Genomic DNA, 27,535 nt, shown 5'->3' with positions numbered 1-27,535 from the left:
AGAACATGCACTTTTGATTTTTAAACCTTCTGAACATTTACAGTATGAACTCCAGGGCTGTAATCATAATAATATATATTGGGGGGGGGGGGACATCATATTAAAATCTGGTCAAAATGTCCCCCCCAATATATTGATATAAAAATATAAATTAAATATAAATGTGCTACGCTACGACAGGCAACCACGAACGCTGTCCGAAATGATAATAGAAATGAACATTTATTAATTTTTAAAAAAGGTTTTGAGGGGGGGCCCTCAGACTCCCCAGCAGATTTTGTCCCCCCCAATGTTGACTCCATAGCTACGGCCTTGATGAACTCAATAAAATATTGCTTTCTATACTTTTCTGCTCGTCTGCTTTTCTGTACTTAAATCTTGAAATCTTTCAAGCGAAAAATATATTTCAGTGCATCTTCTGTCATTTTCGCTCAAAAGATCTAGCCATGATTACAGTTTTTCACAATTGCTAAAACACATTTCTTGAAACAGTCACCCATTTTCTCAAAACTGTAAACACAAAACCTCATCTTCAAGCACTATTTACAAAACCACTGAATCCTCTTGCAAAATGAAACTTTCGCCTCACGCAAAACACATTGTTCAAAACATATAGTTCTCAGGGAAAGTACATTTTTACGTAATCTCAAAACAAATTTCATATTTATCCGTCATTGTCTTTTGATGAACATAGTTGCTCAAAATTGATCAGAAATTACTACTCTGCTTTGCTCTTTGCAATTGTTTTGTTCTTTCTCCTCCTTGTACCCCTATAGAGTACTGTACCCTGCATTTCACTACTCACAACTCACTCTTGTTCTTTGTTGATATGAACCTGCAACCAGTCAAAATCTATTGAGCAGTCAGTACTGTTACTGTAACAAATGGAAAGCACAATGTTCAGGGCCATACAATTTGTTAATTGTACAGTATACAGCCTACAATGCACTGTACTACAGTATACAATACTGAAAGGGACCAAAATCAAAGGAGTAAACACATGATCAATGTGCTTCTTCTTGTCTTTGGGCTGGGTTAGGCCAGAGCATTTTGTCGACATCACAATGTTGTGTTGATGTTCAAGAACAATGTTCAAGAACCTGCTCTCTGAACTGGCTTATATTGGTTGTGTCACATCATTTGAAACAAGTGAAATCAATTTTGAGTGGTTGTGTTTAGTCAATTACATGTTCTCTATTTGTATTTGATTGTTGCCATTTGTGTTTACCAGAATGGATGACGTGCAGAATGTGTTTTAAAAATTAGAATGTGTTTCGAGTTTTGCTGAACAGTCTAAGTGAGATCTGCAAATTGTGTTTTACCATGTGAAATGGTTTAAGGTATTGACAACAGACGGGCACAATTAGCTACATGAGTTCAGGCAACTGAGAACTTTGTTCAGCCAATAGGTTTTAGTGTTTTAGAATTGAGAAAAACTGTAAACAGCTCAATGACTCAACCTGGTGGTGTGGAAGTAGAACTGCATCTCACAGCCACAACGACGCGACTATCAATGGAAGCAAATCAGTGACATAATGTTTTGAAATTTAAAAGACATTGAATACTTAATATTGAAATTTTAAAACCACCGAATTTGTTGGTTTAGATTTTTGGTTTTTACTTTTTCTGGGATTTAAGGATTTAAATTGTAAATATTTTGTTCTGGTTTACACTCCAGAACAGAAAGTGGCGCTAATGGCTGCAACTGTTTGCCAACAGCCGAAAAAAAAGGAGTGTTTTGTTGACCAATCAGCGACATTTTGATTTGAACGGAGAGCGGGCTCGGGAAACACCCTCCCGGTTTGAATAGCGATCTTTTAAATAAATAACGTAAAATAAAGTACATATTGGTATAACAGTCACTTAGTTAATATTATTTCGACCTGCAAATGTATCGGACTGAGAGCCGAGTCAAAATAAGATAGCAATAACTTGGATAGCTAGCACTAGCTAGATCGAGCTAGCACTACAGTAGCTCATTTTAAAACTTACTGTACGTTTCGTGGGGCAAGAAGGCTACTGTGGTTCCTACTAGACGACTATTGATGTTCCTGTCGCTAGTTTTATTGTAGCTAAAGATGGATCGAGTAGGGAGACCTTTGTTCATGAAGACCTATGGAAAGCAAACGCGGAAAGTCGATGATTGGATCGTCCCTAACAACCGAAAAATGACTTTTGACAGCACTTCTTCCTCGACGTCCGACCTTTCCATATCTGAACCCGCCCGTACTAAATCAACCGTAGTAGCGAAAAGGTAAACAGGAATGCCCTGTCTCTACCTTTGTCCAAATAGGTCTCGACTTACTCAATCACTGCCTCCTTCTTCACTTTAATAGCTTTTTGTCTCTTAATTTTTGTCTTTGTATTTTGTCTAGGGGGAAGAAAACACGTGTTGCCTGCAGGCAAGGTGTCCGTCCAGCCAAAGCTAAAGCCATGATGCGACTGATGAATAATAGCAGCGACGAGGAGAACAGTGTCTTCCCCTCCCCAGCACCACCTATTCAGCAACAAAACAAGCGTGTCAGGTTAGCATGAAGCGTCACTCAGGGTATTATGGTTTACGTGATTTAACGCTAGATGACGCTTGCGGGCAGATTTGGCATCATGGGGCTCCAAATTATGGTAGTGACATTAGAACAAAATCAACCATTGCGAAAAGGTAAACACGAATACCCTATCTCTCCCTTTGTCAAAATATTGTCTTACCCAATAACTGTTTCGTTTTGCACTTCAATTGTTGCTTTCTCGTCATCTTCGTCTTTTATCCAGAGGGAAGAAAACTAGTGTTGCCTACAGTCGAAGTGTCCGTCCAGCCAAATCTAAAGCGACGATGCACCTGACGGATGAGGACAGTGAGGATCAGAACAGTTTACCCCCCTTCCTTGCACCGCCCATTCATCAACAGCAAAACAAGGCCGCCAGGTTAGCATGAACCTTCTCCCAGTGTATATTTGGGGTTTACTTGATTTAGATGATGTATGCGGGCAGATTTGGCCTGTGTGTGATAGTAACATAAGCATGGTCATCAAGTACGTATAAATGCTGGTGGAATTACTCCAATATTTCAAAGAGGCTTCATGTCTAGATGTGTTTGTACTGTCTTGCACTCAAATATGCGTGTGTGTGTGTGTGTGTGTGTGTGCGTCAAGGCGGGTTGCTGGGCGGAAAACAAAACAAACCATGAGCACCAGTGAGAGCGAGGGAGACTCTTTAGGCTTGAGGAAGGAGAGAGTCTCTCAGAAACGGCAAAGTGGCACTCTTGGCAGGGGGAAGAGACACTCCCTAGAGTAAGCACCTGTCAATCAAAACCTGAGGCTACTGTCAGTCGATACTGCCAACAGTACTTCTGTGTTGTAGTTTGCCTGCTACTGGAGTCTTAACACTGATGTCCCCTCCCCTTTCTCACCCTCTCCTCTCAGTGCCCCTCCTGATGCTCCCCTCTGGCCATTTGTCACCCGCCGCAGAGGAGCAGCAGCACCCAAACCTCAGATCCCCAGAAGCACGCGCATCGTAAGACACACATCCAACACTGAACCGCATATTTGTCACCGTAACTCATAATTTTTTTAACAATCTGTATGTATTTGACCTCTTTAGGCTCTTATGCCCCTTCAAAGCCTCAACTCATCTGATGACATTGTGCAGAGCGGTGGCAGTGGAGGCATGACTGCATTTTCCCACCGGGCCACACGAGGGCAGCCCTGGGAGCTGACCAGTGCAGAGAGCCCTGTGGCAGGGCCAAGGAACAATAGCGTGACAAACGACCACCTCAGAGAGATCTCCTCCCTCAACGACTCTGCTGACCCATGCCTCAAACCCTGCCCCCGGAAACCCCTGTTCTGCTCCACCCCATCGCTTCATCCCCCGCCCAGGCCACGACACAAGTCACACTGCCCCTCCTCCCTTCCACCAGCTTCTGTCTCTGTCATTGAGATTGTGAATCTGAGCATCACTCAGGAGGAAATGGAAGTAGATCCTCCAGAGGACCCCCACTGTACTTCTCCCTTTGCCCCAGTCTTGGAGCCCAGCCCTGGGGTGAAGCATCTCTCAAACCTCGGGGAACCAGGAAGAACAAACTGTGAAGAGCCCCTTCAACTTAACATGACAAACACAAGGAGGAGTTGTAACACAGAAGAAAAGGGTCACTCCAAAGGCATAGAAATCCAAAATTGCACCATCGAGCCGCAGAGCCTAGAACTGTTCTCACTAGTTGCCGGGAACCAGACTGACCCACACAGGGCGTGGGAGGAAACTGAGGGCAGTGTTCATTTTGTGTCAGCGTCGGGGGGTTTGGAAGAGGAGCAGAAAAATATGCGTGTGACCCAGCGCTGTGTGGTTCTGCTCGAGCGAGTGGACAAACCGACCAACGTCACTCAACCAGACGGAGCGACCACATACTCGTCCTGTGTAGACCACATGCGGTCAGTGAGCAGCGAGCTCTCTGCCGATCGTACAAGCTTAATCAAGCTTGTGTTCTCGCCCACCTGCGGCTTGTCTTCTGATCGTTCTGGTCTTAGCGTTGAAAGCGATGACCGTTTGCAGTCAGTGAGTAGCATTGAGGGTGTCAACGGTTCGCCTTTAAATGGCAGTAAGGCGATGGTGTGTTCACAGTTGGACAGCAATGATCTGAGTGAACTTTTTCAATCTGCGGGTAGTCTTGAGTTGAATAACCACACATCCAACAGTCTGAAGTCGGTTGACCATTCACGGTTGATCGACAGCGATCACTCTCTTGACCCGACCAGATCGACTGACGTGGAGGTAGGTTTGGATCGTCTGACTGCGATACTGAAGGAAAGGTGTCTAACCCGGCAGCTTTCAGTCAGCTTGGAGAATGTGGTTCAACCACAAACAGACACGGGGGACACACTGAACATAGACCAACCACTCAGAGTTACCAAATTCTCCCTTAACTCTCCCCACGACAGTCAGTCTACCGGGTCAGAAATGGAGTCTGTTGACCAGGCGGTAAAAAGAAAAAGAGCCGCTGTCCCTCCTAAGGACCAGGGTAAAGCGGTCAAAGCTCTGAACAATGTCCCGGACGTTCCTGACCACGTTCCTGACGGCGTCCCCAGGCCCAGGAACGCCTCCCTGGCTCCCCAGGGGAAGAAGCGCCGCAGCATGTCCAGGGAGCGCCCGGGGACCACTCGGAAGGCGTGCGTGAGCGGCCTGAGCTTGAGTCGGTGGAGCAAGAGAGACGGGGCGTCGGGGGGCGCCCACGCTAACAACTACCACGACAGGAGGAGACGGAGAGCAGCGCCCCAGTCTGGCAGGCCTGGGGACTGCAGCATCACTGAGCTGCTGTCTGCACACAACATGGCACCGGCCAAAGGGGTGAGTACGACACACACACATCTCTTTCATTTTTCAACATTTCTCTTAAAATTGTGCACAATTCTCCTCCTCCCCCCTTTTGGTCTCCCTCTCCCTCCAAGGCTGGGATGGACAGCTGGCTTCAGCCTCCCGGAGCAGTCCTGTCCACTCCAGTCCGCACCGGACGCCTGTCCTCCCTGCTGCTGGACCTCACCCCCGACACACACACCTGGAGCCGCCTCAAAGCTGCCCTCTCCATCCACAAGAAGACCAAGGGTACAAACACACACGCACACCTTGTAGAGTCGCCCTGGTGTGAGCCTGGTATGAAATGGTTCGTCAATGCTTATTCGTCTCTCCCCAGCATTCTTCAGCCCTCACCACAGCAACATCAAGGCGCTCGCACGGGAAGGGGCGGGGCTGGCGGACGTCAGTCAAAGCCTGTTCAGTACACCCTTCCGCACGCCCCTCCCCCGAAGCCTCACGTCTCGGCTTCAAATAAGCACTCCTCTGGTACACACACGCACAACATGGATACTGTTCTTTCGATGTCTTACTTCTCAGCTTACAACTACAGCGATCCTCTCAAACAGCATGTCTCGTCAAGCCCAGTGTGTGGATGTTAAATGTCTGTGACTCTTCTACCCCCGTGCAGAGTGTGTGTGTGGACGAACTGTCGGACGCCGAGAAGGTGTACGCGGAGTGCGGACAGCCAAGGGCACTGGCCTGGGAGGTGTGTCTGCCCCCTGGACGCATGAAGCTGTGTAAGAAGATCGGAGAGGGCACCTTCGGAGAGGTCTTCACCACCACCAACAGCACCGGTGACACTGTGGCGCTCAAGGTGTGTGTGCGTGTGACACATTGTTTGTGCGGGTGAGAGTCATTCAGTTCGCTAATGCGTGTTAAATGGAATCCCTCCCTCTCTCTAGATCATTCCATTGGAGGGCGGTGAGAAGGTGAACGGAGAGAAGCAGAAGAGCTTCGGAGAGATCCTCCATGAGATCATCATCTCCAAGTATGGGCGCCGTGTGTGAAAATCTATAAGTCCACCTGTGAAATGCTGCTTATTGAATATCTAATGCTGGGTGTTTGTGTGTTTCAGAGAACTGAGCAGTCTTAAAGAGAAGCAGAAAAATCAGACTTGTGGCTTCATTGGACTCAATGAGTAAGTCCCATGCCCCAACTCGTATAGGTTATCCATACAGATATTATGCTTAGCGGAAAGTTGAGAGGCTGTGTCCTAAGTGTGTGTGTGTGTGTTCTCCCCAGTCTCCACTGCGTGCGAGGGCGCTACCCACCCACCATGCTGAAAACCTGGGATGCCTTCGACCGCCTGAGGGGTTCAGAGAACGACAGACCGGGTGAGAGCAAAGACTGTCAGATCGTCTTCATCTGTTCGTCTCCCCTGTGGGGGATTGGTCTGTTCTAGCGAAGTGGGAGCTAAACACTCCTGTATGTCCCTCTCTCCCTCCCTCTCCCTCTTTGCAGATTTCTTTGAAGAGGACCAGCTGTTTCTTATCCTGGAGTTTGAGTTTGGGGGCAGCGATCTGGAAAACAGTGACGGACAGGTAAGCTACGTATCAGTGTCGACAGATTGGTTCGCTCCACCTTCAACTTTGCTTTAAACATATGTTGACTATTTCCGGTCCTCTTCTGTCCTGGGTTAACCCCTTCCTGTCCTGGGTTAACCCCTTTCTGTCCTGGGTTAATCCCTTACTGTCCTGGGTTAACCACTTCCTGTCCTCTGTCCTGTGTAACCCCTTCCTGTCCTGGGTTAATCCCTTACTGTCCTGGGTTAACCACTTCCTGTCCTCTGTCCTGTGTAACCCCTTCCTGTCCTGGGTTAATCCCTTACTGTCCTGGGTTAACCACTTCCTGTCCTCTGTCCTGTGTAACCACTTCCTGTCCTGGGTTAACCCCTTCCTGTCCCTTTGTGTTCCAGCTGTCGTCTCTTGTCGTGGCCAAGAGCATCCTCCACCAGGTGACCGCCGCCCTGGCCGTGGCTGAACAGGAGCTCTGCTTCGAGCACAGGTACGTGCGCACACACACACACTAACAGACACGGCGAATATGGTCTGTGGTTTCTGACGTTCCTCGGTGCTCCTCTGCCCAGGGACCTCCACTGGGGGAACGTGCTGGTGAAGCCCACCACGGAGAAGCAGGTGGTGTTCCTGCTGGACGGAACGGCCCACTGCCTGAACACCAGGGGGGTGTACGTCCGCCTCATCGACTACTCCCTCTCCAGACTGGAGATCGGTCAGTCTGCTCCCTTATCTCTCTCTCTGTCTTTAGTCCCTTATCTGCACATCCCTCTCAGCCATCCTCATGTTGTTCTGTCACTCTTTTGCCGTCTATGCTGCTTTTAATCTCGTATGTAGTCTGGGTCACCTCATGACTCACGGAACCGTGTGTGCACCGATGCTCACGATAACCGGTCATGCGATACACTTTTGTTGTGCGTGTGCAGACGGCCTGACGGTGTCATGTGATATCTCTGAGGACGAGGAGCTGTTCATGGGCCAGGGAGACTACCAGTTTGATATCTACAGGATCATGAGACAGGAGAACAGGTGTGTGTGTCCTGCTTCCAGCGTAAGCGTATCCACGACGACACACCACATCCCTAACCAGGTTAGCACACAGTCCATATCACAACCGTAACATGTGCGCCGTCTTGCCGTTCCTGCAGCAACGAGTGGAGCGCCTACCAGCCCCACTCCAACGTGCTGTGGCTGCACTACCTGTGCTCCAAGCTGCTGGGGATGAGGTACCGTGGGCAAGGCCGAGGGGCCAAGCAGGCCCGGGAGGACCTCACCGGCTTCCTCAACTCTGTCCTCCAGTACCGCTCGGCCATGCAGGTCCTGCTAAACTGCCCTCTGTTCCAATAAAACTCCCACATACTTTTGTTGTGTGTGTCTGTGTGTGTGTTTGTGTCTGTGTGTGTGTTTGACATCTGTGACCAGGCATCATGAATTTAAAAGGAATTTGTCTTGTGTCTTCCTGGATGTTTATATTATGTGTGTAGTAGTGTACTTTGTGGTACTTTGTGTATTTCTTATAAAAGAGTTGCAGTGCTAGTATTTTCGGTTCTTCTTATTGCTCTAAAAATAGTCTGATACAATGTGTGTTTATGTAGAGCTTTGCATTCAATAAAGTACCAGAAAATCTGAGAGCAAATTTGTCTGTCATACAGTATGTTATTCAAACATCCCAGTTCTTCAGTTAGGTGTGGATGACGCCATGGGAACAAGATCATTTACATTTTCTGTGGACTTTAGGCTGTTGTTGAAAGTAAAAGAGTAAAAGAGAGTAAAAATATTAAACTTAAGACAATTACTGGAAGGCTTACTAATGCTAAGATACAAGATTAATAGAGCTAATGAAAGTCGACTGCATCTACGTGCTTGTATCTTTTTTGCAGAAGAAAAGAGAAGGTTAAATATAAAACAAAATACTTTAATTTTTTTACATATACTTTTGCATTAAACAAATTCACTTTTGGTACTGTCAGTGTGTGTAGGTTCGGAAAAAAAGTTATGGGTCTTGTTAAAAAATATTTTTTTTACATATGCAAAACGTTCCTTCCAACCTGACATTGCTTGGTAATGGCTTGTAAATACACTGGAAGAGAGGGTGCACTGGTAAACTGGTGCTGACTCATTTAGATCAGTTATCACTTCAAGGAGAGGAAGGATGGAAGGATGCGTGTAAGAGTTATTTAAACAAGACCCGAGCGTATCTGAGTACAGGCCAAGCGTGTGAGAAGCACTTTTTGGTTGAACTTTGAGGCGATGTTGGCGAGATGGCATTGCTGGTGATGTATGTGTGTGTATGTGTGTGATTGTGTGTTTGTGTAAATGAGGCAATGGAGTATGTGTATGTGGCGCAATGCCGCAATGTTTTTGCTTCTGCTGTATTCATGTGTGTGGTTAGAAGGAGAAGTATTTGGTGAACCACTCCTGCCTCTGTGGATCCCCACTCTCTGGTCCAGAGCCACTCCCCCTCGGCTCCAAATATGGGCCTCTAAAAAACATTGAATAATAATAGAATATATAAATAAAGAATAGTCAAATATGAATTAACACTAATGACATTGGCAAACTTTCAAAGCTCCTCAATTCATTTCTGACCACTATCCCCGTGTAATTGCCTTCATTAGGGGTGTAATAAACATCCGTGCCCAAATACTGGTACCTGGTTGGCTGACTGTGCTGGTGTGAGCGGGGCTCCTGCGAGGAGGAGCTGACGTAGCGAATTCCGGACTGAGCCGAGGGGCAGACAGGGAGGGGGGCGGTGGGGGCAGGGGTGAGGGGGGTGCAGGTGCGGGTGGCGTGGCTGCGGCCATGCTCCGGACCCAAGGACCGGGTGAAGGTGCGGGGGAGGGAAGGGGAGGAGTGCTGGGGGAGAGAGGCAGAAGCGTGCCTGTGGGGGAGGGAGGAGGAGGCGTAGGGGAGGGCGGAGGAATGGGCGGGAGCGGAGGAGGCAGAGGAGGGGTGGGGCAGCGTGGAGGAGTTATGGCGGGGGAGAGAGGGGGAAGAGGACGGGGAGGAGTTGATTCGCGTTGGCGACTCTTCCAGGCGCCTCCTCTGCAACCCAACAAACAGCCTTTTATCAATTCTACGCAACATTACGCAATATCGTTTTAACACTACGTCCAGGTTAGCAAGTTTACCCTAGTGGTCGGCGTGACACTCCCAGGGCGGGGCTTGTTGTCATGGATCCTGGGGGAGCTGTTGTCCCCGGTGACGAGAGGGTGGAGCTGCTGTTGGTGTCGTTCCTCCTACAATGTGTGTGTGTGTGGCGGGGGAGGGGGGGGTAAATGTATATAGCAGGGCTTGAAGTGTGTATGTGAGTGTGTGTGTGTGTGTGTGTGTGTGAGAGTGTGTGTTGTCTCACCATCAGGCGTTTGATGAGCTGGTCCCTCTCTGCCAGTTTCTCCTGTAGTCTCCCCAGCTGCAGATCTTCACAACGAGGCTCTTTCCTTCTACATCTCTCCTCGCGCTCACGCAGTCTGTGATCACACACACTCATTTTCACCACTGCACACACACCAGTATCCCATACTTTCTGTATAACACATAATATTACACTTCCCACACACGTATACACGTATATCAAACAGCAGATACACACATACACACACACACACACACACTGCTAATACACACAAGGTAATATTCACAACTCATGTTCAGGTTCCACAGTCTTCAACAGATTACCAGGAGTTTGTGCTCAGATTACATTTATCTCAGATTAACCTGGCTAGGATGCTCAGCAACACAGCGGCAGCTGGTAGTGTGTGTGTGTGTGTGTGTGTGTGTGTGTGTGTGTGTGTGTGTGTGCGTGCGTGCACCACTCACTCGGTTTCCAGGGCTACTATGCGTGACTGCAGGTGGGTTTGAGCATCGCTGTACTCAGACACTAAAGTCTGCATCTCCTTCCTGTGTTCCCTCCTCAGCTCCTCCAACTGTCCCCTCCTCCTCCTCTCCTCCTCCTCCTCCTCTTTCCTCTTCTCCTCCGCCTCGCCCCTGTGCCCCTCCTCCTCCCGCGTGGCCTCTCTCTGCTTGTGGGACTCCTCCAGTTTCTCGATCTCCTCTTTCAGCCGTTCCACCTCCTCTCTCAGTCTCTGGGCCTCGTCTCGTATCCGCACGTCCCTCCTCCTCTGGGCCTCCTCGCTCTCCTCGTCCTGCTGTCCCCCTCCCTCCTCCTGCCCTGACCTGGAGGAGGGCACGGAAGCAGGAAAGAGTGAAGGGAGAGGGGAACAAGCCGAGGCGGGAAAAGGAGGAGAGAGGAAGGTGGAGTGGAATGAGGAGGAGGGGAGGGCTATGGTTTCTCTCCTCCCTCTGGTCTGTACCTGTCCTTCAGCTGCTCCCTCAGCGTGGCGTTCTCCCTCTGCAGCTCCAGAACAGCACTGTGACTCTCATCCAGCTGGCGCTCAAACACCTGACACTGGTTCTGCTGTTTGAGGTCCTGCACGCGCACACACACACACACACACATGAACAAACACCTGACACTGGTTCTGCTGTTTGAGGTCCTGCACGCGCGCACACACACACACTCACACATGAACAAACACCTGACACTGGTTCTGCTGTTTGAGGTCCTGCATGCGCACACACACACAAACACACATGAACAAACACCTGACACTGGTTCTGCTGTTTGAGGTCCTGCATGCGCACACACACACACACACACATGAACAAACACCTGACACTGGTTCTGCTGTTTGAGGTCCTGCATGCGCACACACACACACACACACATGAACAAACACACACCGATGTACGACACACCGAGATGGGGAGGCTTCTCTGGGTGTCTGTGAGTTACCTGTTGCAGGGCCATCATCTGAGTGTGTGTTTGTAGTTCAGCCTGTAGGTCTTCTATCTGCTGCATGTGTCTCTGGGTCATCTGTCTGCTCCATTCTGTGTGTTGCTGGGTCAACTCAGCACGTTGTTTATCTGACACACACACACATGCACACAGACACACACAGGCACACACACAGGAACATACACAAACAAGTCGGTTTGTGTATGACGGTTACAGAAAGGAAAATCAATGCTATGCTGCCCGTTGTCAAAGGTACCATGCTACTACGGCTGTTGCCATGGTGATAGTAACCTAGCTGGGTAAAAGTGCTTGTGCCTGTGTGTATCTCTGTCTGTTTGAGTGTTCTCTGTGTGTGTGAGTTTCTGTGAGTGTGTATCTGAATGTGTCTTTTCTGTGTGTGTATGTGTAAGATTGTGTGTACGTGTGTGTAAGTGTATGCATGTGTGTTTACTGAGTGGGAGTGTGTGTGTGTGTGCTACCTAGCTGGAGGTGATGCAGTGTCTGCAGTCTGTTCCTCTCTGCCTGGATGTCTTCCTGAGCCTGTCTCTCCAGGGCTTGCAGCGCACGTGCGTGCCTCTCCGCGGCCAGCGAGTGGGTTTGAGGCTCTTCCTGGAAACAAAGCAGCACACACACACACACACAATACACACGCACTGCATGTGTAGTTGCTCACCACTATGGAATTCACTGAGCTGCTAAATAATTCATTACACAGACGAGCCTTTGAAGGAGTTTTGTTTGTGATTGTGTGTGTGTGTGTGTGTACCTGCAGCTGTTCCCTCAGTCTCTTATTCATCTCCATCGTCTCCTGCACCTCCTTCCTCAGCCTGTCAATCTCCGGGTTTCCATGACAATCATCTCCCGAACCCACCCTCTTCTTCTCCACCTATGACAGTGAGTCACTTCAGTCAAAGAGGAACTATTATCTGTATGATGAAATTATGGGATGTGGTCATATACCTGTAGCTTCAGATCAGCTAGTTGGGTCTGAAGATTGGATATTTGGGTCTGCAGCTCCTCCTCTCTGCTCTGACTTTGTTGGTTGCCCTCAGCAACGGCAGCATCCAGCTCTACCTTAAACTCTGCCCTGAGTCGCTCCTCACAATCCACCCTGGAGACACAAACACACACTCAAACACTCATAACCATCATTACTGTCTACGCTCGTAAAAAGGCGATTTGGTTCTACCTGATTCTCTCCTCAGTGTTCTGCTGGCTTTGTTCCAGAAGGTTCCTTTCAGTGTTCTGTCGACTCTGTTCCAGGACTTTTTCCTCAAGTCTGTGCTTGTCTTTTCTAAGGGCTGATATCTCCCTCTGGTTTCTCTCTCTCAGCCTTTCCGCCTCGCCCTTGGTCTGAGCCAATCGGCTCTGAGTGTGCTGCAGGTCTTCCTGTAGGCGGGAACAGTGAGGTCCGCAAAGGGGCGGGGTTTCACCGGCCTTACCTCCCTGGTTCTCTTGCTGCTGGATAGCGGACCGAAATATCTGGATATACACACAGATATGCACACACATACACACACACACACACACAAAGAAGAGCATTTACATTTAAACAGTTTTGATGGCCAATAGTGAATATCATTGCTTTCGTACCTCTCACCTCATTGGTTGTCTTCTGCAACTGGGTCTGTAGATCCTCCCTCTCCCTTTCCAGTGCCTGACGGACTTCCTCATTTCTAATCCTCTCTACCTCCAGACGCTCACACACCTTCAGACAACACACACACAGGATGAGGGATCAAGTGCATATCAAAACAAGAAAAATCTCACCTGGAGGAAAGTGGGAAAACTCGTAAGCAAAGGTCTGACCTCTTGACCTCTCTTCCTCTCAGCATGCAATGCTTCCTGCGCGCTGTGCAGCTCGGCCGCGTGCCTCCGCATCACTTCCTCTATCGCTCGCCGCACCTGGTCCTTCAGTCGCTTCTTGTCCTCCTCCGCCTGTTCCCTCAGGCGTTTCTTCTCCTCCTCCACCCTCCGCTGGAGACTGGCCCTCTCCTCGTCCACCCGTTCCTTGTTCCCATCCAACTGCATCCGGAGCCGCACCTTTTCCACCTCCCGCTCTTTCCTCAGGCGCTCTCTCTCCTCCTCCCCCTCCCTCCGCAGGCGTTCCTTCACATCCTCCATCTCTTTCAGCAGTCTCCCTCTCTCGGCCGTCCATTCGGCCTGGAGTTTCTCCCTCTCTGTCTTCTCTCTCTGCAGCTGTTCCTTCTCCGTCTCCCTCTCTTTCCTCAGGCGCTCTCTCTCCTCTTCCATGTCCGCCTGCAGACGTTCCTTCTCCTCCTCGGCATGCTTGCGAACGCGCCCCAGTTCCTCCCCCTGGGCCCTCACCATCTCAGAACGCAGGCTGGCCAGGGCCTCGGCATGCTACACACACACACACACACACACACACAAACACACAGATCGGTGGTTCAAGCGCCAAGTGTGCCAGGAGCCCTGTGTGTGTGTGTGTGTGTGTGTGCGTGTGTGTGTGTGCTACCTGGCGTATCTGGCGGGCGTGGTCGTTGTTCCTCCCGCTGCCCTGCAGCTCCAGCTCTCTGTTCCGGCTCTGCAGACGGTTCAGGTGTCCTTTCAGTTCTTCCACCTCTGCACACACGCACAGCTCACAGCCACCACGGCTCAGCAGCTCCTCTGAGAGACACACACACACACACACAGGTACGCACACACACATGCAAAGGCACACACGTTTCACCTCTGACTGAAGCAACAAAGTTTGATTGTTTGACTGGCTTCGATCGATCGATAGTTGGATGGATGGATTGATGGATGGATTGATGGGTGAATGGATCACCTGCTTTGTGCTGCAGCTCGTCCTCCTGCAGCAACAGCCTCTCTTTGGCCACGGCTAACTCCTCCTCTGCCCGCTTAGCTCCGCCCTCTGCCTCTGACACACGCTTGCGACCCAGCCCCAACTCCTCCTCCAGGTCCTAGAGAGACAGAGAAAGAGAAATACAGTCAGAGAGAAAGACTGAGAGGGGAAGGCTGAAAGGAAAGTTGGTTATGGAGAAAGGCAAAAAGAAAGCAATATGTTGGCTATGAAAAGTTACTGTGGCTAATGTGTCAGCTACATGGAGTTATAATGGCTTCCAGCCAGGGACTCTGCATCTGGGCTATCCGTGGGTGTATGTAGCCCTAATGAGGGGTATTCATCCAGCCTGAGCTGCTCGTTAGCCGACAGTGATCAGAAAGAGAGCAGCACTTAGAGAAGACAGCCTGTGTTTAGCAGGGCCAGAACAGACAATGTTAGAGAGCCACATCAGGAAATGGGTGGATTTCTGGAGCGTGGAGTAGGGAGGGAGGGGAATCAGATACGTTTGTTGCAATGCATTGATTGTATCGTGGGTGTGTGTCTGTACAGTATGTGTGTGCGCACAATGTTTTCTTGTCGCTTTGTTGGAGGGCGTCGGTGTGTATCGGGGCGTGCGTCCTGTGGTGTGTGAGTACCTGGATCTTCTCCTGCAGCTTGACAGCCTGCCTCTTGCTTTCCATGAGCCTTTGAAGCTGCGTCTCCACCTCTTCCTCTGCCCTCCTCACCCTCTCCCTCAGCGCCGTGTGCATGCCTCTCTTCTCCTCCTCCTCCCTTTCCTCCCACTGCCGTCGCTCCTCCCTTCGCGCCTCTTCCATTCTCTTCCTCATTTGCGCCATCTCCTCCTCCATCTCCCTCGTCCGTCGCTCCCAGCCCTCCCTCTCTTCCCTCGCCGCCTTCTTCCTCTCCTCGTCCGCGCACTCCTTCTCTTTCCTCAGAGCCTCCACTTCTTGGGATAGGAGCAGCGATTTCTCCATCTCCTTCTCCCCCGTCCTTTTCTCCTCCTCTCCTTTCTTCCGTTCTTCATCTCTTTGCTTCCTCTCCTCCTCTCCTCTGTGCCTCTCCTCGATTCCTTTCCTCCTCTCTTCCTCGAGTGTCCTCCGGAGCTCCTCACACTGAGCCTCCAAGCAGCGTGTCTGCTCCCCGCCCTTCTCCAGTTCTGCCCCCAGTCTCAGGCCCTCCTCTTGGGCAGCAATGACCTTGGACTGGGCCTCCTGCCTCTCAGCCTCCGCATCCTGGAGCTTTTCCTCATACACCCTCCTCAGCTCTGCTTCTGCCCCACGCTCCCTCTCCTCAGCCTGGGCACGGTAGCTGTCAAAGTCAGCCTGCACCTGGAGGCACAGAGACCCATTTAGCACTCTCTGAAAGAAAGACAGCTATACAGAACCGTTTGTCCCTGTAAGACCCAGATTCAAAAACCTTTTCAGGTCAAACGAGCTTGATGGAACACACACTTATGCACACACACAGAAATCACAAATACCTGCGATCCAATCCTCTGATGCTCATCCAGAGATTCCTGAAGTTCGAGGAGGCGTGTCCTCAGGGCAGACTCCTCCCCCTCCTGGCATGTCTCCACAGCCACGCGGTGCAGTGTATCCTGGTGGGCGTGGCTTAGGGACTGTAAGGCCGCCTCCTGCTCCTCATTCTTAGTGTTGAGTGAATAGATCACCTGGGGGGCGGGGGGGGGGGGGGGAGAGAAGTTTCTGTTAATACATGTGCTGTATCTAAACCTGTGAACGCATCCTAAAATACAGTCAACCATTTCATAAGTACACAGCGTGAAATAACACCTGAATTTATTTTATGTGTTGATAATTGGGCTTGGCTGTACAACCATCCAGTGATAGAGACTTGGAGAGCCTAGAACGGGAGGGACGTGAAGAGAACAGCCTGCATGCCCCTCTTTTCACTCTATCCCCTGTTCCACGCACACAGTGTCATCATCTTCTATTACAGCCCTGACATCTCACTTGTCAGTATGCACATATGTGGTTGTGTGACTGAGTGTGTGTTCGTGTGTGTGTGTGTGTGTGTGGAGGACACCGGGCGGGAGGGCTCATATTTTATCATGACGCCTCTCTGTCTGTGACACAGCCCTGCTGGACATTCTGTGTGTTTGTGTGTGTGTTTGTGTGTGTGTTCCCGCCTGTGAGTGCTTCTGTGTCCCAATCCCACTCTCACTCACTGTGGCTTTAGTGTCAACACCCTCGCCCACGAGGCCTGTACTGTATTACAACACCTAATCCTTGACTCCGGCTAGCGAATGACATTGGCCCAAATACCAGCCCCTGAATCCCGCCCCTGTCCTGTCTCTCATGTAGCCTGTCGTCATGTCCTATCGGCTATCGGATCACGTCACTCCGTCACAAACTTTGACCTATGACTTAAGGGGAATAGAGTGACAAAGTATGACGTTTGGGTCTAAAAAAAGTTAGCATACAATATGGGCTATGTCTGTCTGTTTGATAAGTGAGAGACAGGGAGAAGGAGAGAGACACTGATTAACAGGCAGACAGGCATTAAAAAAGCACATTTATGACCGGGTATCCAGTGTAGAGATTGGATATCCACCTCCTGTCCCTCTCTGTCCGAGCGAAGCGGTAACTATGATTGGTTGTTGTATTGGCAGGCCTATCTGGATGCCCAATCCTTCTCTCCCATCTCCTCTCTGGCTATAGTAAATCCCTACCCCAGGCCGTCAGATCGATCCCCAGGGTCGATAATGTTATTCGTGTAGTGTTGGAGGCCAGAGGCCCTCCATATTGACAATAACTTAACAGTCAGCAAAGCGTGAAATTAATATTCTGTCTATAGTGGGGAAAAGCTTTGAGACTTTTGCAGTGAGATTTCTTTGTAGCGGAAAGAGATATGCGAATGGATTGTTAGTAGAGTACACCCTGTTAGACACACACCTACATCAGACTCACTGGTCATATACAGTTATGTCAGCCGTGTGTGTGTTAGTAGTTCTTTGTTGTGGATTTGATAGTAAGTTGGATCTAAGGTAATCAATCAGGTCAAAACCAACCTGCTGTTTTCTTCCTGTGTGTGTGTGTGCGTGTGTGTGTGTGTGTGTGTGTGTGTGTGTGTGTGTGAGCGAGAGAGAGATAGTACAAGCTTGGCTAGAACAGCTGCCCAACTTGTCCGTCCGTCCATCCCTCCCTTTCATCCGTTATGCCACGTAAACACACTCCATCCTGATTGTTGGTTATCTTTACTCCACACTTCTGGACTCTAGCGAAGCAAACCTCAGATCAGGCACATAGACTAGAGGGGGACTTACCAAAGGGACTGCAGTGTAGGATTTGGAGGGGGGGGTTAGAAAAACAAGTACGCAGAGTTAATGAGGGGAGGAGTACACCAGTGAGAAGTGGATGAGGGGTAAGTGGTGAGCACAAGGTGCAAGGGTGTGCTGAGGATAAGGGGGGTGCCGGAGGGGTGGAGAGGGTGCTTGAGGTATATAGGGTTACAGCCTATGACCCAGTTCTCCGTCTCCCCCAAACAGATAAAAGCTTGAGGGTTCATAGGCTCACCCTGGGCCAGCCAGAGAAGGAGCTCGCAAACAACATCTCATCGAATGAAAGGGCTCATATTTCAAAAAAGGGTTTGCTTGTCTCATTTATGGCTTGGACCAATCAGGTTGCTGTCATGGACTGAAGCAATATGTCTAGGCCCCTGGAGTTGCAATCTCCAGTGAGATGCCCTAATGCGTTGTAATGGGGAGCTGAGAGCTTTGTGAGAGACTGGCAGGAGTGCAAGGTGAAGGTTGCCTAAAGTCACCCCTGATGCATACATACACAAATGCTGACTTCACAATCTGTGTGTGTGAGATGACACCTAGGCACTTGACTCACCTAGGTACCGTTCACACACTTTCGCACACCAAACACAGAGCAGAGGTGAGCCCTGCAGGGGGATGGGATGGGATAACTGCACTGTCATCAGTAATTGTCAGAATCGCCAACCTTCCCCCATATTCAAGCTTTAGGCTTTACGCTCTCACTTGCTTTCTTACACACACACGTACACATTCACATACACAAGACATGCAGAACAGTGGATATATGGACACAATTACACACATCTTGCATAGAGGTTTACAGTAACAGTGCCCACATACAGTACAAGCAAATAATCTCTGATCTATACTCTAGTCCTTTCTTGTTCTGAATCTTATCTCATGGTACTTGGCGTTTGTGATAACATAGAACACGGATTCAGAACTGAATGTCCATACATAAAGTAGCTTGTATAGAAGCTGTTGTTTGCAAGCATGTACAATTTTCCGATGCTATAGCCTAACCATTATCATGCCTTGACGCCCGGCTCGTGACTGATCAGCTACCCATTAATCGATTTGTAGCTATGATGGCATGAGCTGTCAGTCGGATGGCTTATTAGTTGGATATTAACCGCAGTGATTGACAAGCGAGCTGGAGAAGTCGTGAGTTCAAGAGCGCGACAGAAAATAAAACAATTTAATTTAAGTTTCTGTCGCAGCTTAATGTAGGCCTACAAATATCATGGGATGAGGCGGGGTAGGTTAATATTGGTGTTTGCTTGACAACAAAACTGCCTGTTATCCCATGGGCAGCAAAACCATGTTAGGGACTCAATGTATTGGACATAATGATGACTGTGACACGATCCGAAATTCAGCTGCGTTACAGGCTACATGGCGCGTAAATTCTCCGGTGATCTGTCTTACCTTGGTGAGCTGTGCTATCTTCTTGCACATCTTGCTATGCATCTGGTAGTCATATAGCTCCTGCTCGATGTTCTGGAACTCTGCCGCAGTCCCGTTAACAGCGCTTGGCCCTGGGGGCTGCGCCGCCTTACCGGCGCCCGAAGCCATAACCTAAGAGGGAACTTCCCGGGGACAGTCTGAATAATCCTACCAAATCGCAGAAAAATCCTCCAAATCAGACCTTGCCTATCAGTCATGTAAATCATTCCTTTGTCTGTAAACGTAAGACTCCCCTGCAGTGAATAGCAACACGAGCGACATGGTGCAAAACGTCTGTGGGGTTTCTCTCCTCGTGCGCTCGGTGGCCAAGTTTCCCCTCCGCTGTCCGCCCGGTGAACGCGGAGGTCACAGACTAGAATTCCATCGGGTACGAGCTCGCGCCGACAAACCCATCTCTGCTGACAGTCGTTTTTTATTCTAACGGTGAGCACTCGAGGATGAAGGCGTGCGTTACAACCACCTGTCTCGCGGCAGGGGAGGAGGGTGTGTGTATATGGAACATTACCGGAGACAGCTCGCGCGCACTGCTGCAGTGCAGCCCCGCCCTCCCCGTATTGATGTGTATCAACGATATAGCCTACAGTAGACTAGCCATTAACAGGGAGTCATTCTCAGTTGCCTATAATTTAATTCAATAATGCAATCAGTTCGTGTCGGCTAATTGGGATGAATGCATTCAAAACCCAATTATTAGTAAGGTTTGTATGCCCATGTGTTGCAGGACTGTCCAATTCCTGCAGAACCCGAGCGAACCCTGTAGCCTAAAAGAAAATGGGCTGGTTCTTTTGGGAATGAGATAGTTATGGGAATGGGATGCACACCCGTTCAGTGCTTCCGTGCTTACTCCTCAACGGCTACATTGATCTCAAAACTAACTTTTCATGACCCAAATTTGGGATGTAGGCTATATGCTTTTTTTTCTTAATGGAGTTCCCTTCCCACGGGTGCGTTTGTCCTGACCTCGCTACAGCTGCCAGCATGCGAACAGCTGCGGCCTTGACAGCGCACAACAACAGACGGGTTGTAGACGCTGATTTAGATATGGCTATTATTATTTTTAGGCTAGGCCTATATGTCTGATCCCCCATTAATAACCTTCTGACATTCTCGTGAGCTTTTCAAATGTGATGTTACTTGAAATAATAAAGGGTATGTCACTATGACTCAGCCAAATTCGTTAAAATTCTTGAAGCTATCAGTGTTTCTTATTTGTCATATTGACAATAATATATACGCCGATGCTATTTTATTTATTTTTCGGTTTATTATCCAACCATGAGAGCGATCTCAGAAGTGACTGGATGATGGAAGAGGGCGGACACTGTGACGTAGGCACGCAAAAACCCACTTAGGTTTCATTTCTCACGAGATCGACAGTTGGATTTGAAATCAGGCGGCAGCGGAAGTGGAGAAACAGCGAGCGACAAAAACAATAAGGTCAGAAGTTGTCTTTATTCCGTGAATAAATGCCGATTTATTTACACATAAACTACACAGTGTTCGTGTAGTTGTTAAACACCACTAGTGTAATAATGTTAAAGTAATACATGTGTAATGCCAACGCTCCTAATCACAACACATTGGTTTCTACTCGTTTTGTCCGGGGAGACTAGTCGGGGCCCCGCGGGTTGAGGTGTGGCTATTCTGTGGGCTATGTTAAAGGAAAACATTGTGTGTATTTTGTCTCCGTCGTTTTAGGTAGGCTAACTGTGGTAGCCTAGTAAAAGTGAGGATGGACTAACAGCTTTGTTTGTACCTTGCTGTTTCTAGTAAACTGAACCATTCTAAAGATGACGGCGGACAGTGAATTGGAGATCAAAGAGGCGTTTCAACGCGCCCAGAAGGGACATAACAACAAAGCTAAACTAGTGGCTAGCTTAAAGAACCGTTACGACAAGGTAAGTTAGTACGAGGTACTGAAATCTAGCTCCCTGCAGATGCTTGTGGTTCATGTTGCCATGTTAAAGCAGTATATATTTTATATACCTTTACCAATTAATTTATCACAAGTTAATTCTGTCTTAACTTCAGTTGGAGGATAAGACCTTGTTCCACGACGAGTTTGTCAGCTACCTGAAGTACGCCATGATTGTGTACAAGCGCGAGCCGGCCGTGGAGAACGTCATTGAGTTTGTCTCCAAGTTTGCCACGAGCTTCGTGTCTCCCCCCAAGGAAAGCGAGGAGGAGGGGGAGGAGGAGGAAGAAGAGGAGCATCCGTTCTTGAACTACATCTTCAACTTCTTGTTGGAGGTATTGCTTGCTTAAATGTGTTTGAACAACTGAAAACAAATGATCCACATAACCTCAGAGGCTTAATCCAGTTTTTTTCTGTGTGTTAACCATGCGCTATGGTCTCTTTCTCTGAATAGGCCCACAAAGCCAACAGCCACGCTGTGCGCTTCCGTGTGTGTCAGCTAATCAACAAGCTCCTGGGCAGCATGGCCGAAAACGCCCAGATTGATGACGACCTGTTTGACAGGATCCACCAGGCCATGCTCGTCCGCGTCACAGACAAGTTCCCCAACGTCAGGATCCAGGCTGCGCTGGCCATGGCCCGACTCCAGGAGCCCCAGAACCACGACTGTCCCACTGTCAAAGGTACAACACGCATGACCGCACAAACAGCTACACACATGGTCGTCAATACACACCCGGCGACGTCTGTCGAGAGTGTCTGCTGAACTGTCCGCTGACCTCCTTTCTGTAGCATATCTGTTGATCCTGGAGAATGACGCCAACCCGGAGGTGCGTCGAGCTGTCCTCTCCTGCATCGCCCCGTCCTCCCTCACCCTGCCCAAGATCCTCAAGCGCACAAGAGATATCAAGGAGAGCGTCCGCAAACTTGCATACCAGGTAGACACGCGCGCATTCTCTGACTCAGAGGACGCACGGTGTTACTGGCAGTCAGATCAATTGTAATGGGGTTTAAGGTGTCAGGATTCAGGGATGATGGTGCAGTGTGTCTCCTCTGTCACAGGTCTTGGCAGACAAGGTTCACATCAGGGCACTGAGCATCGCCCAGAGAGTCAGCCTCTTGCAGCAGGGCCTGCATGACTCTTCAGGTATTGTTTGTGTGTGTGTGAGGGGTCAGTTTAGATGCATTTATCTAGTCTTGCTGACTGTTTGCCGACCTTAAGTTATTGTATCCAACCCTCTGTGTGTGTGTGTGTTCCAGAGGCAGTGAGGGAGGTGATGCGCTGCCGTCTGCTCCCGGCGTGGCTGCGTCTGCTGCAGGGCGATGTGCTGGAACTGCTCCACAGGCTGGACGTGGAGAACTGTGCCCAGACCGCCCTGGAGATGCTCAGCGCCCTCTTCACGGTCACCCCCGCGGACGAGCTGCTGCAAGACCGGGTTCAGCTGGACAACAGGTACACACAGAGCACAACACCCTCTCTCTGCACGGGATGTTTGTCACTGTTCTCTTGGGTACATCTGGTATGGTGTTAATGTGTGTGTGTGTGTGTGTAGGAGGCTCATCCCAGTGGAGGCCCTGAGCTGTGAGAGCATCCTCTACTGGAGGGCCCTGTGTGAGTTTGTGAAGGCCAAGGGGGACGAGGGGGAGGAGATGCTGGAGCAGATCCTCCCAGAGGCGGCCATCTACGCCGACTACCTCCATGGGTAACGCAGCCCCCATGGGCAATAACCAGTACAGTTGTCTGTCAGCACTATCAGTCCTATTGTGGTTAGTCCGTAGTCAGTTTGCAGGCAATACAACTAATCTGGGGTTATTTAGTGTTAAAAGAACCAGAAGACCCTCAAGTTTGATCCTACTTAGGAGTAATAAATGAAATGGAACTCTGATACCCGATTCAATGTTTACAATGCTGTAGTCTTGAGAGACTGATGTTGTGACCTCAGGTACTTGAAGGGCGTGCCGGTGCTGTCCGAGGAGCAGCGGGCGGACTTTGGTCAGCTGGAGATGGTCATGACCAAGGAGTTCATCTCCCAGCAGCTCATCCACCTGACGGGCTGCCTGGACACCAACGAGGAGGGGGGGAGGTGAGAGGGGGGAGAGCTTGAGGGGGGGAGGTGAGAGGGGGGAGAGCTTGAGGGGGGGAGAGCTTGAGGGGGGGAGGTGAGAGGGGGGAGAGCTTGAGGGGGGGAGAGCTTGAGGGGGGGAGGTGAGAGGGGGGAGAGCTTGAGGGGGGGAGGTGAGAGGGGGGAGAGCTTGAGGGGGGGAGAGCTTGAGGGGGGCTGGGTTTGTCTCGTGTTGATTGTCTAGCCTCTATTCCAAGCTGTACACTATTGATCTCCCTGGCGTCCTGAGTCTATACTTGGAAAGTATAAGCTGCTTCAGTCGCACTGTCATAACGGACTGCTGTGCTTCAGGAAGCGTGTGGTGGCCGTGCTGCAGGAGATGCTGGGGCTGCCCCAGACTCCCCCCTCCCTGGTCTCCCTGCTCACAGAGAAACTCCTCGGCTTGATCTCGGACGACCACAGGCGCATCCAGATGGTGGGTCACACGCGCATGAAGGGATAATGTAAACAGAGTTTGTGGAATACATTGTGATGTCTGTGTTTGAACGTGACAGATGGCGGAGGTCATCTCGGATGTCAGAGAGCCTATCGTGGCGGTGAGTGCGCCGGTGGACGAGAACGAGAACCGCAGGAAGCAGGTCAAGGTGAGAACCCCAAGGAACCTAGAACCCCCCCCCCAATCCAGAAGTTCTGTTTCCATCTCTTTTTTCTGTTCTCTACACATGTCCCATCCTTCTCTCCTGGTTCAGCCATTAAACTATAGATGTCAACAACTTCCATAAGCTGTAAATCCACTGCTTCTCCATCTCTCCCTCCATTGCTAGCTGGCGGAGGTGAAAGTACGGATCCTGGAAGCCAAGCAGGCCCTGGAGGAGTGCATCACTGACCAGGAGTTCAGCCGCGCCGCTCAGTTGAAGGACTCCATCATCCAGCTGGAGAACCACAGGAACCAGATGATGCAGGAGGCCACTCAGAGCAGCCAGCCAGACAAGGAGACACGCACAGAGAAGGTGCGGGACACACACGCACCCACAGCCATTGGCCATAGGCTGGCTACTGTTGAGTTTGTGCCCTTACTGTGTGTGTGTGTGTGTGTTCTCGCTCTCTCAGAGTGACCCAGAGACTCTGCTGAGGTGTCTTACCATGTGTGCGGAGCTCCTCAAGCTGTTGAGCATCAAGACGCGCATGGGACCCACTATGAGTGCCATCATCTCCTCACTGGTAATCAGGCTCATTTACATCTATATATCTAACATTAATGAGGCATATCTTAACATAAAGAGGCAGTCATCAGTTTCTAGCACGACGATTTGAGATGCTCTTTTAACCCACCTCACTCTTCTTTTGTCTCCTCTTTCTTTCCTTTAACGTTCTCTAATTTTGATTTTCCCTTTCTTAGATCCTGCCAAGCATAGCCAATGCCCAGCCAGCTGTTCGCAACATGGCTGTTGTGTGTCTGGGCACCTGCGCTCTCCACAGCAAAGAGCTGGCCAGCACACACATGGTGCTGTTGCTTCAGGTAACAACAAACACGCACTGACTGACTCAAACACGCACAAACACAGACTCACTCACTAACACCACCCTACCTCATCTCTGTGTCGGTGTGTGTGTAGATCGCCCAGCTGGACGAGACCAAAATCCGCATCAGCGCCCTACGGGCTGTCATCGATCTGCTGCTGCTGTACGGCTTCCAGCTGCTCTCAGCAAGCACCTCCCCCCAGCCAGCCCTGCCCTCTTATTCGCCAGATAGCCAGGAGGAGGATCCAGGCCCGGTGGAGAAGGGGGAAGAGGACAACAGCACAGCCCAGTGCATCCTGAAAATGCTCTCTGACTTCCTAGACAGTGAGGTGTGTGTGTGTGGACTCTGTGTGTGGAGTCTGTGTGCACATGCGATTGTCTTTGAGGTCATAATTGAATGTCTTACCTGTGTGTATGTTGGTGTTTGTAGGTGTCAGAGCTGCGGACTGAGACGTCGGAGGGTCTGGCTAAGCTGATGTACTCTGGGCGCATCTCCAGCGCCAGACTCCTCTCCCGCCTGGTGCTGCTGTGGTACAACCCTCTCACCGAGGACGACACCCGACTACGCCACTGCCTGGGCGTGTTCTTCCAGCTGTACGCCAGAGAGAGCAGGTGTGACACACACACACACACACACACAGAGCAAGTACGTACATAACGAAGCGAACCACGCACCCCTGAAGTCTACAGAAGGCACAGTGACTATGCCTGTGTCCTCAGGACCCACCAGGAGTGTGTGGAGGAGTGTTTTCTGCCGACAGTGCGAACTCTGCTGAACGCCCCCGCTACGTCTCCCCTGGCCGAGGTGGACGTCACCAATGTGGCCGAGCTCCTGGTGGAGCTGACACGCCCCAGCAGCCTCATCAGACCCTCCAACACAGAGGTAACCATGACACCAGCCTCATCAGACCCTCCTACACAGAGGTAACCATGACACCAGCCTCATCAGACCCTCCAACACAGAGGTAACCATGACACCAGCCTCATCAGACCCTCCTACACAGAGGTAACCATGACACCAGCCTCATCAGACCCTCCTACACAGAGGTAACCATGACATGGCCATAGAACAATGTTTTCTTAAACCCTCACTACATCCTTACTGGAACCCAGTGCCGTCATCAAAGCCTTGGCTTCCATAATGAAATAACCTTGCACCAGCCTGTCCAGGCCCAAAACAACCTGCAGCCTTACCATAAAACCAAATGTCAATATCCCGAGCTTATTCAAGGAAATTATTACAGAGATACGACTTGCATAGACTAACTGTGGTTACACAGTAATGACAACCGAATGACAACCAGCCCTGCTTGCCCTCAGGAGGTGCATGTCCATGACTACCTGGCGCTGCGTGTGTGTGGGGAGATGCTGAGGGACCCCACGGCCCCCGAGGTGCGTCTCTACGCCAAGGTTCTGAGCAGCCTGGAACTCAGCCCCAATGACACCACCCGGAGGGACCTGCTGTCCCTGCTGCAGCAGATCACACAGGTAAACACAAACATGCTCACTGAGTTCATGGTCTGATGTGACTGACTAGATTAATAAACTCTTTTCCAAAACATACAAGAAAAAATGTATTCTGGTTTTCCTTCCTTTGAACCGCTTCAAAGCCTTGGAGTCTGTTGTGATGACGCTGTGTGCTTTTGGAGACTTACTTTGTTATCCCACTTCTTACTCTTTCTCTCCCCTCTGCTCTCCAGGTGGTAAAGGATCGTATTTGCCTCCGTGCTGTCGAGAAGCTGATTGGCCAGCTGGTAGACTCCAAGGAGCAGACTGAGCTTCTCAATGCCACAGCACTACAACCTTTAGATGTCAATGCTGACGGTACATAAATATATCCTAGCACAGTCTGTTGCCAGCTTAACAGCAATTTGTATTTCTCTCCGCCCCTTGTGCCTAACAAGATTTCCACACAGCCCGTCACGGCTCTCTGTCGTAAAGCGATTAGCTACTATTATGGGAATATTACCAAGTGGATTAAGAAGTGCCGCCCTGTCAAAATGCAACGTTGTACCCTAAACCTATGTTAATCTTGCAAGAAAACCACAGATAATCGTTTGTTTTGTCCTTCAGAGGTTGCCAGTGAGGATCTGTCCAAATCAGTCAAGAGACCCAAAAGAGGTAACTTCCCAGCATCTGAGGGTTAGGGTTACAGGAGTACAGATCAGATGATTATTACATTTATGATGAAAACAATTATATTTGATCAAATGTGTATGTGCAGGCCAGAGAAAAGCCACCACTGCCAAGGGATCAAAGAAGCCTAGTAGAACAGCAGAGTCCTCGGAGGAGAGGTGAGTGTGAAATGTTACGCAACCTTCGCACCTGTATCTGACTCGCCTCCTTTTCTTTCGTGGCTCTCTAACGTTCCCCTCCCCACGATTCCTCAGTGATGGGGAGAACGTTCCGGATTCCGTCCCGGCTGTTCGGCAGTCTCGTAGGGCCAAAACTGCTGCCCTGGAGAAGACCCGGCTAGACCTCAGCGCTCTCATCAACCAGGAGGCCAACACGTCATAGGTCAGACGTACTTCACGCTAGTCAACCATCCATGATCTCAGTACCACCTCAACTACATGTATTAACAACATGGTGGAAATGTAAGAAGTCGTTGGGCTAGGTTGGGGAGGGGTCTGTCTAGTAGTAAGAAAGTATGTTTTCATTTGTCTCATCTGAAATGGCTGTTTGCCATCAATTTTTTTTTCTTAACTGCAATCCAAATGTTCTGTCTCTCTATTCTTAAAGTTAAACTTTTCTATCAATAAACAAACTCTGAACAAATTGTGGTTTTGCATGCAGAATAACTTCAACTTCAGGTAATGACATGA

General features: G+C 49.8%; 3 protein-coding genes across 3 annotated transcripts; 2 read left to right on the top strand and 1 right to left on the bottom strand.

Moving 5' to 3' along the window:
- The first annotated feature begins 1,722 nt into the window (after positions 1–1,722).
- Positions 1,723–8,484, top strand: haspin (histone H3 associated protein kinase). The gene is made up of 17 exons (XM_062478198.1): positions 1,723–2,254; positions 2,376–2,525; positions 2,770–2,922; positions 3,150–3,287; positions 3,420–3,510; positions 3,598–5,334; positions 5,436–5,589; positions 5,678–5,826; positions 5,969–6,154; positions 6,243–6,328; positions 6,416–6,478; positions 6,583–6,674; positions 6,802–6,881; positions 7,256–7,344; positions 7,427–7,569; positions 7,781–7,883; positions 8,003–8,484. Exons 1-17 carry the CDS (start codon positions 2,079–2,081, stop codon positions 8,199–8,201), a joined length of 3,789 nt encoding a protein of 1,262 aa, XP_062334182.1. The 5' UTR covers positions 1,723–2,078; the 3' UTR covers positions 8,202–8,484.
- A 264-nt stretch (positions 8,485–8,748) lies between these two features.
- fam184b (family with sequence similarity 184 member B) lies at positions 8,749–19,691 on the bottom strand. The gene is made up of 18 exons (XM_062478497.1): positions 19,173–19,691; positions 15,945–16,133; positions 15,100–15,792; positions 14,447–14,582; positions 14,132–14,283; positions 13,462–14,016; positions 13,253–13,360; positions 12,842–13,134; positions 12,613–12,763; positions 12,419–12,538; positions 12,132–12,261; positions 11,650–11,780; positions 11,168–11,283; positions 10,674–11,030; positions 10,210–10,324; positions 9,986–10,093; positions 9,508–9,899; positions 8,749–9,336 (listed from the first exon to the last, which is right to left on the bottom strand). The coding sequence occupies exons 1-18, from the start codon at positions 19,317–19,319 to the stop codon at positions 9,243–9,245; spliced, it is 3,987 nt and encodes a 1,328-aa protein (XP_062334481.1). The 5' UTR covers positions 19,320–19,691; the 3' UTR covers positions 8,749–9,242.
- Positions 19,692–20,576: 885 nt separating this feature from the next.
- Positions 20,577–27,495, top strand: ncapg (non-SMC condensin I complex, subunit G). The gene is made up of 22 exons (XM_062478105.1): positions 20,577–20,648; positions 20,982–21,109; positions 21,243–21,461; positions 21,581–21,809; positions 21,919–22,064; positions 22,189–22,273; positions 22,387–22,579; positions 22,680–22,829; positions 23,070–23,210; positions 23,541–23,664; positions 23,744–23,833; positions 24,014–24,199; positions 24,300–24,410; positions 24,589–24,708; positions 24,806–25,039; positions 25,141–25,322; positions 25,431–25,593; positions 26,031–26,198; positions 26,411–26,534; positions 26,784–26,831; positions 26,935–27,004; positions 27,101–27,495. The coding sequence occupies exons 2-22, from the start codon at positions 21,002–21,004 to the stop codon at positions 27,225–27,227; spliced, it is 3,018 nt and encodes a 1,005-aa protein (XP_062334089.1). The 5' UTR covers positions 20,577–20,648; positions 20,982–21,001; the 3' UTR covers positions 27,228–27,495.
- The last annotated feature ends 40 nt before the right edge of the window (positions 27,496–27,535 follow it).

This window comes from Osmerus eperlanus, chromosome 14, assembly GCF_963692335.1.
Source record: "Osmerus eperlanus chromosome 14, fOsmEpe2.1, whole genome shotgun sequence".
In the NCBI taxonomy this organism is placed as follows: Eukaryota; Metazoa; Chordata; class Actinopteri; order Osmeriformes; family Osmeridae; genus Osmerus; species Osmerus eperlanus.
Note: the sequence above shows the minus strand (reverse complement) of the source record. Positions and strands in the feature narration are given on the sequence as shown.

Coding starts and splice junctions, on each gene's coding strand:
- fam184b (XM_062478497.1), bottom strand. CDS start 19,319: ATGGCTTCGGGCGCCGGTAAGGCGGCGCAGCCCCCAGGGCCAAGCGCT. Junction 14,284..14,446: donor CGAGCTGCAGCACAAAGCAG/GTGATCCATTCA, acceptor TGTGTCTCTCAG/AGGAGCTGCTGAGCCGTGGT. Junction 10,325..10,673: donor ATAGTAGCCCTGGAAACCGA/GTGAGTGGTGCA, acceptor GTGTGATCACAG/ACTGCGTGAGCGCGAGGAGA.
- ncapg (XM_062478105.1), top strand. CDS start 21,002: ATGACGGCGGACAGTGAATTGGAGATCAAAGAGGCGTTTCAACGCGCC. Junction 24,411..24,588: donor GTGCCATCATCTCCTCACTG/GTAATCAGGCTC, acceptor TCCCTTTCTTAG/ATCCTGCCAAGCATAGCCAA. Junction 26,535..26,783: donor TTTAGATGTCAATGCTGACG/GTACATAAATAT, acceptor TTTGTCCTTCAG/AGGTTGCCAGTGAGGATCTG.
- haspin (XM_062478198.1), top strand. CDS start 2,079: ATGGATCGAGTAGGGAGACCTTTGTTCATGAAGACCTATGGAAAGCAA. Junction 3,288..3,419: donor GGGAAGAGACACTCCCTAGA/GTAAGCACCTGT, acceptor CTCTCCTCTCAG/TGCCCCTCCTGATGCTCCCC. Junction 5,827..5,968: donor TTCAAATAAGCACTCCTCTG/GTACACACACGC, acceptor ACCCCCGTGCAG/AGTGTGTGTGTGGACGAACT.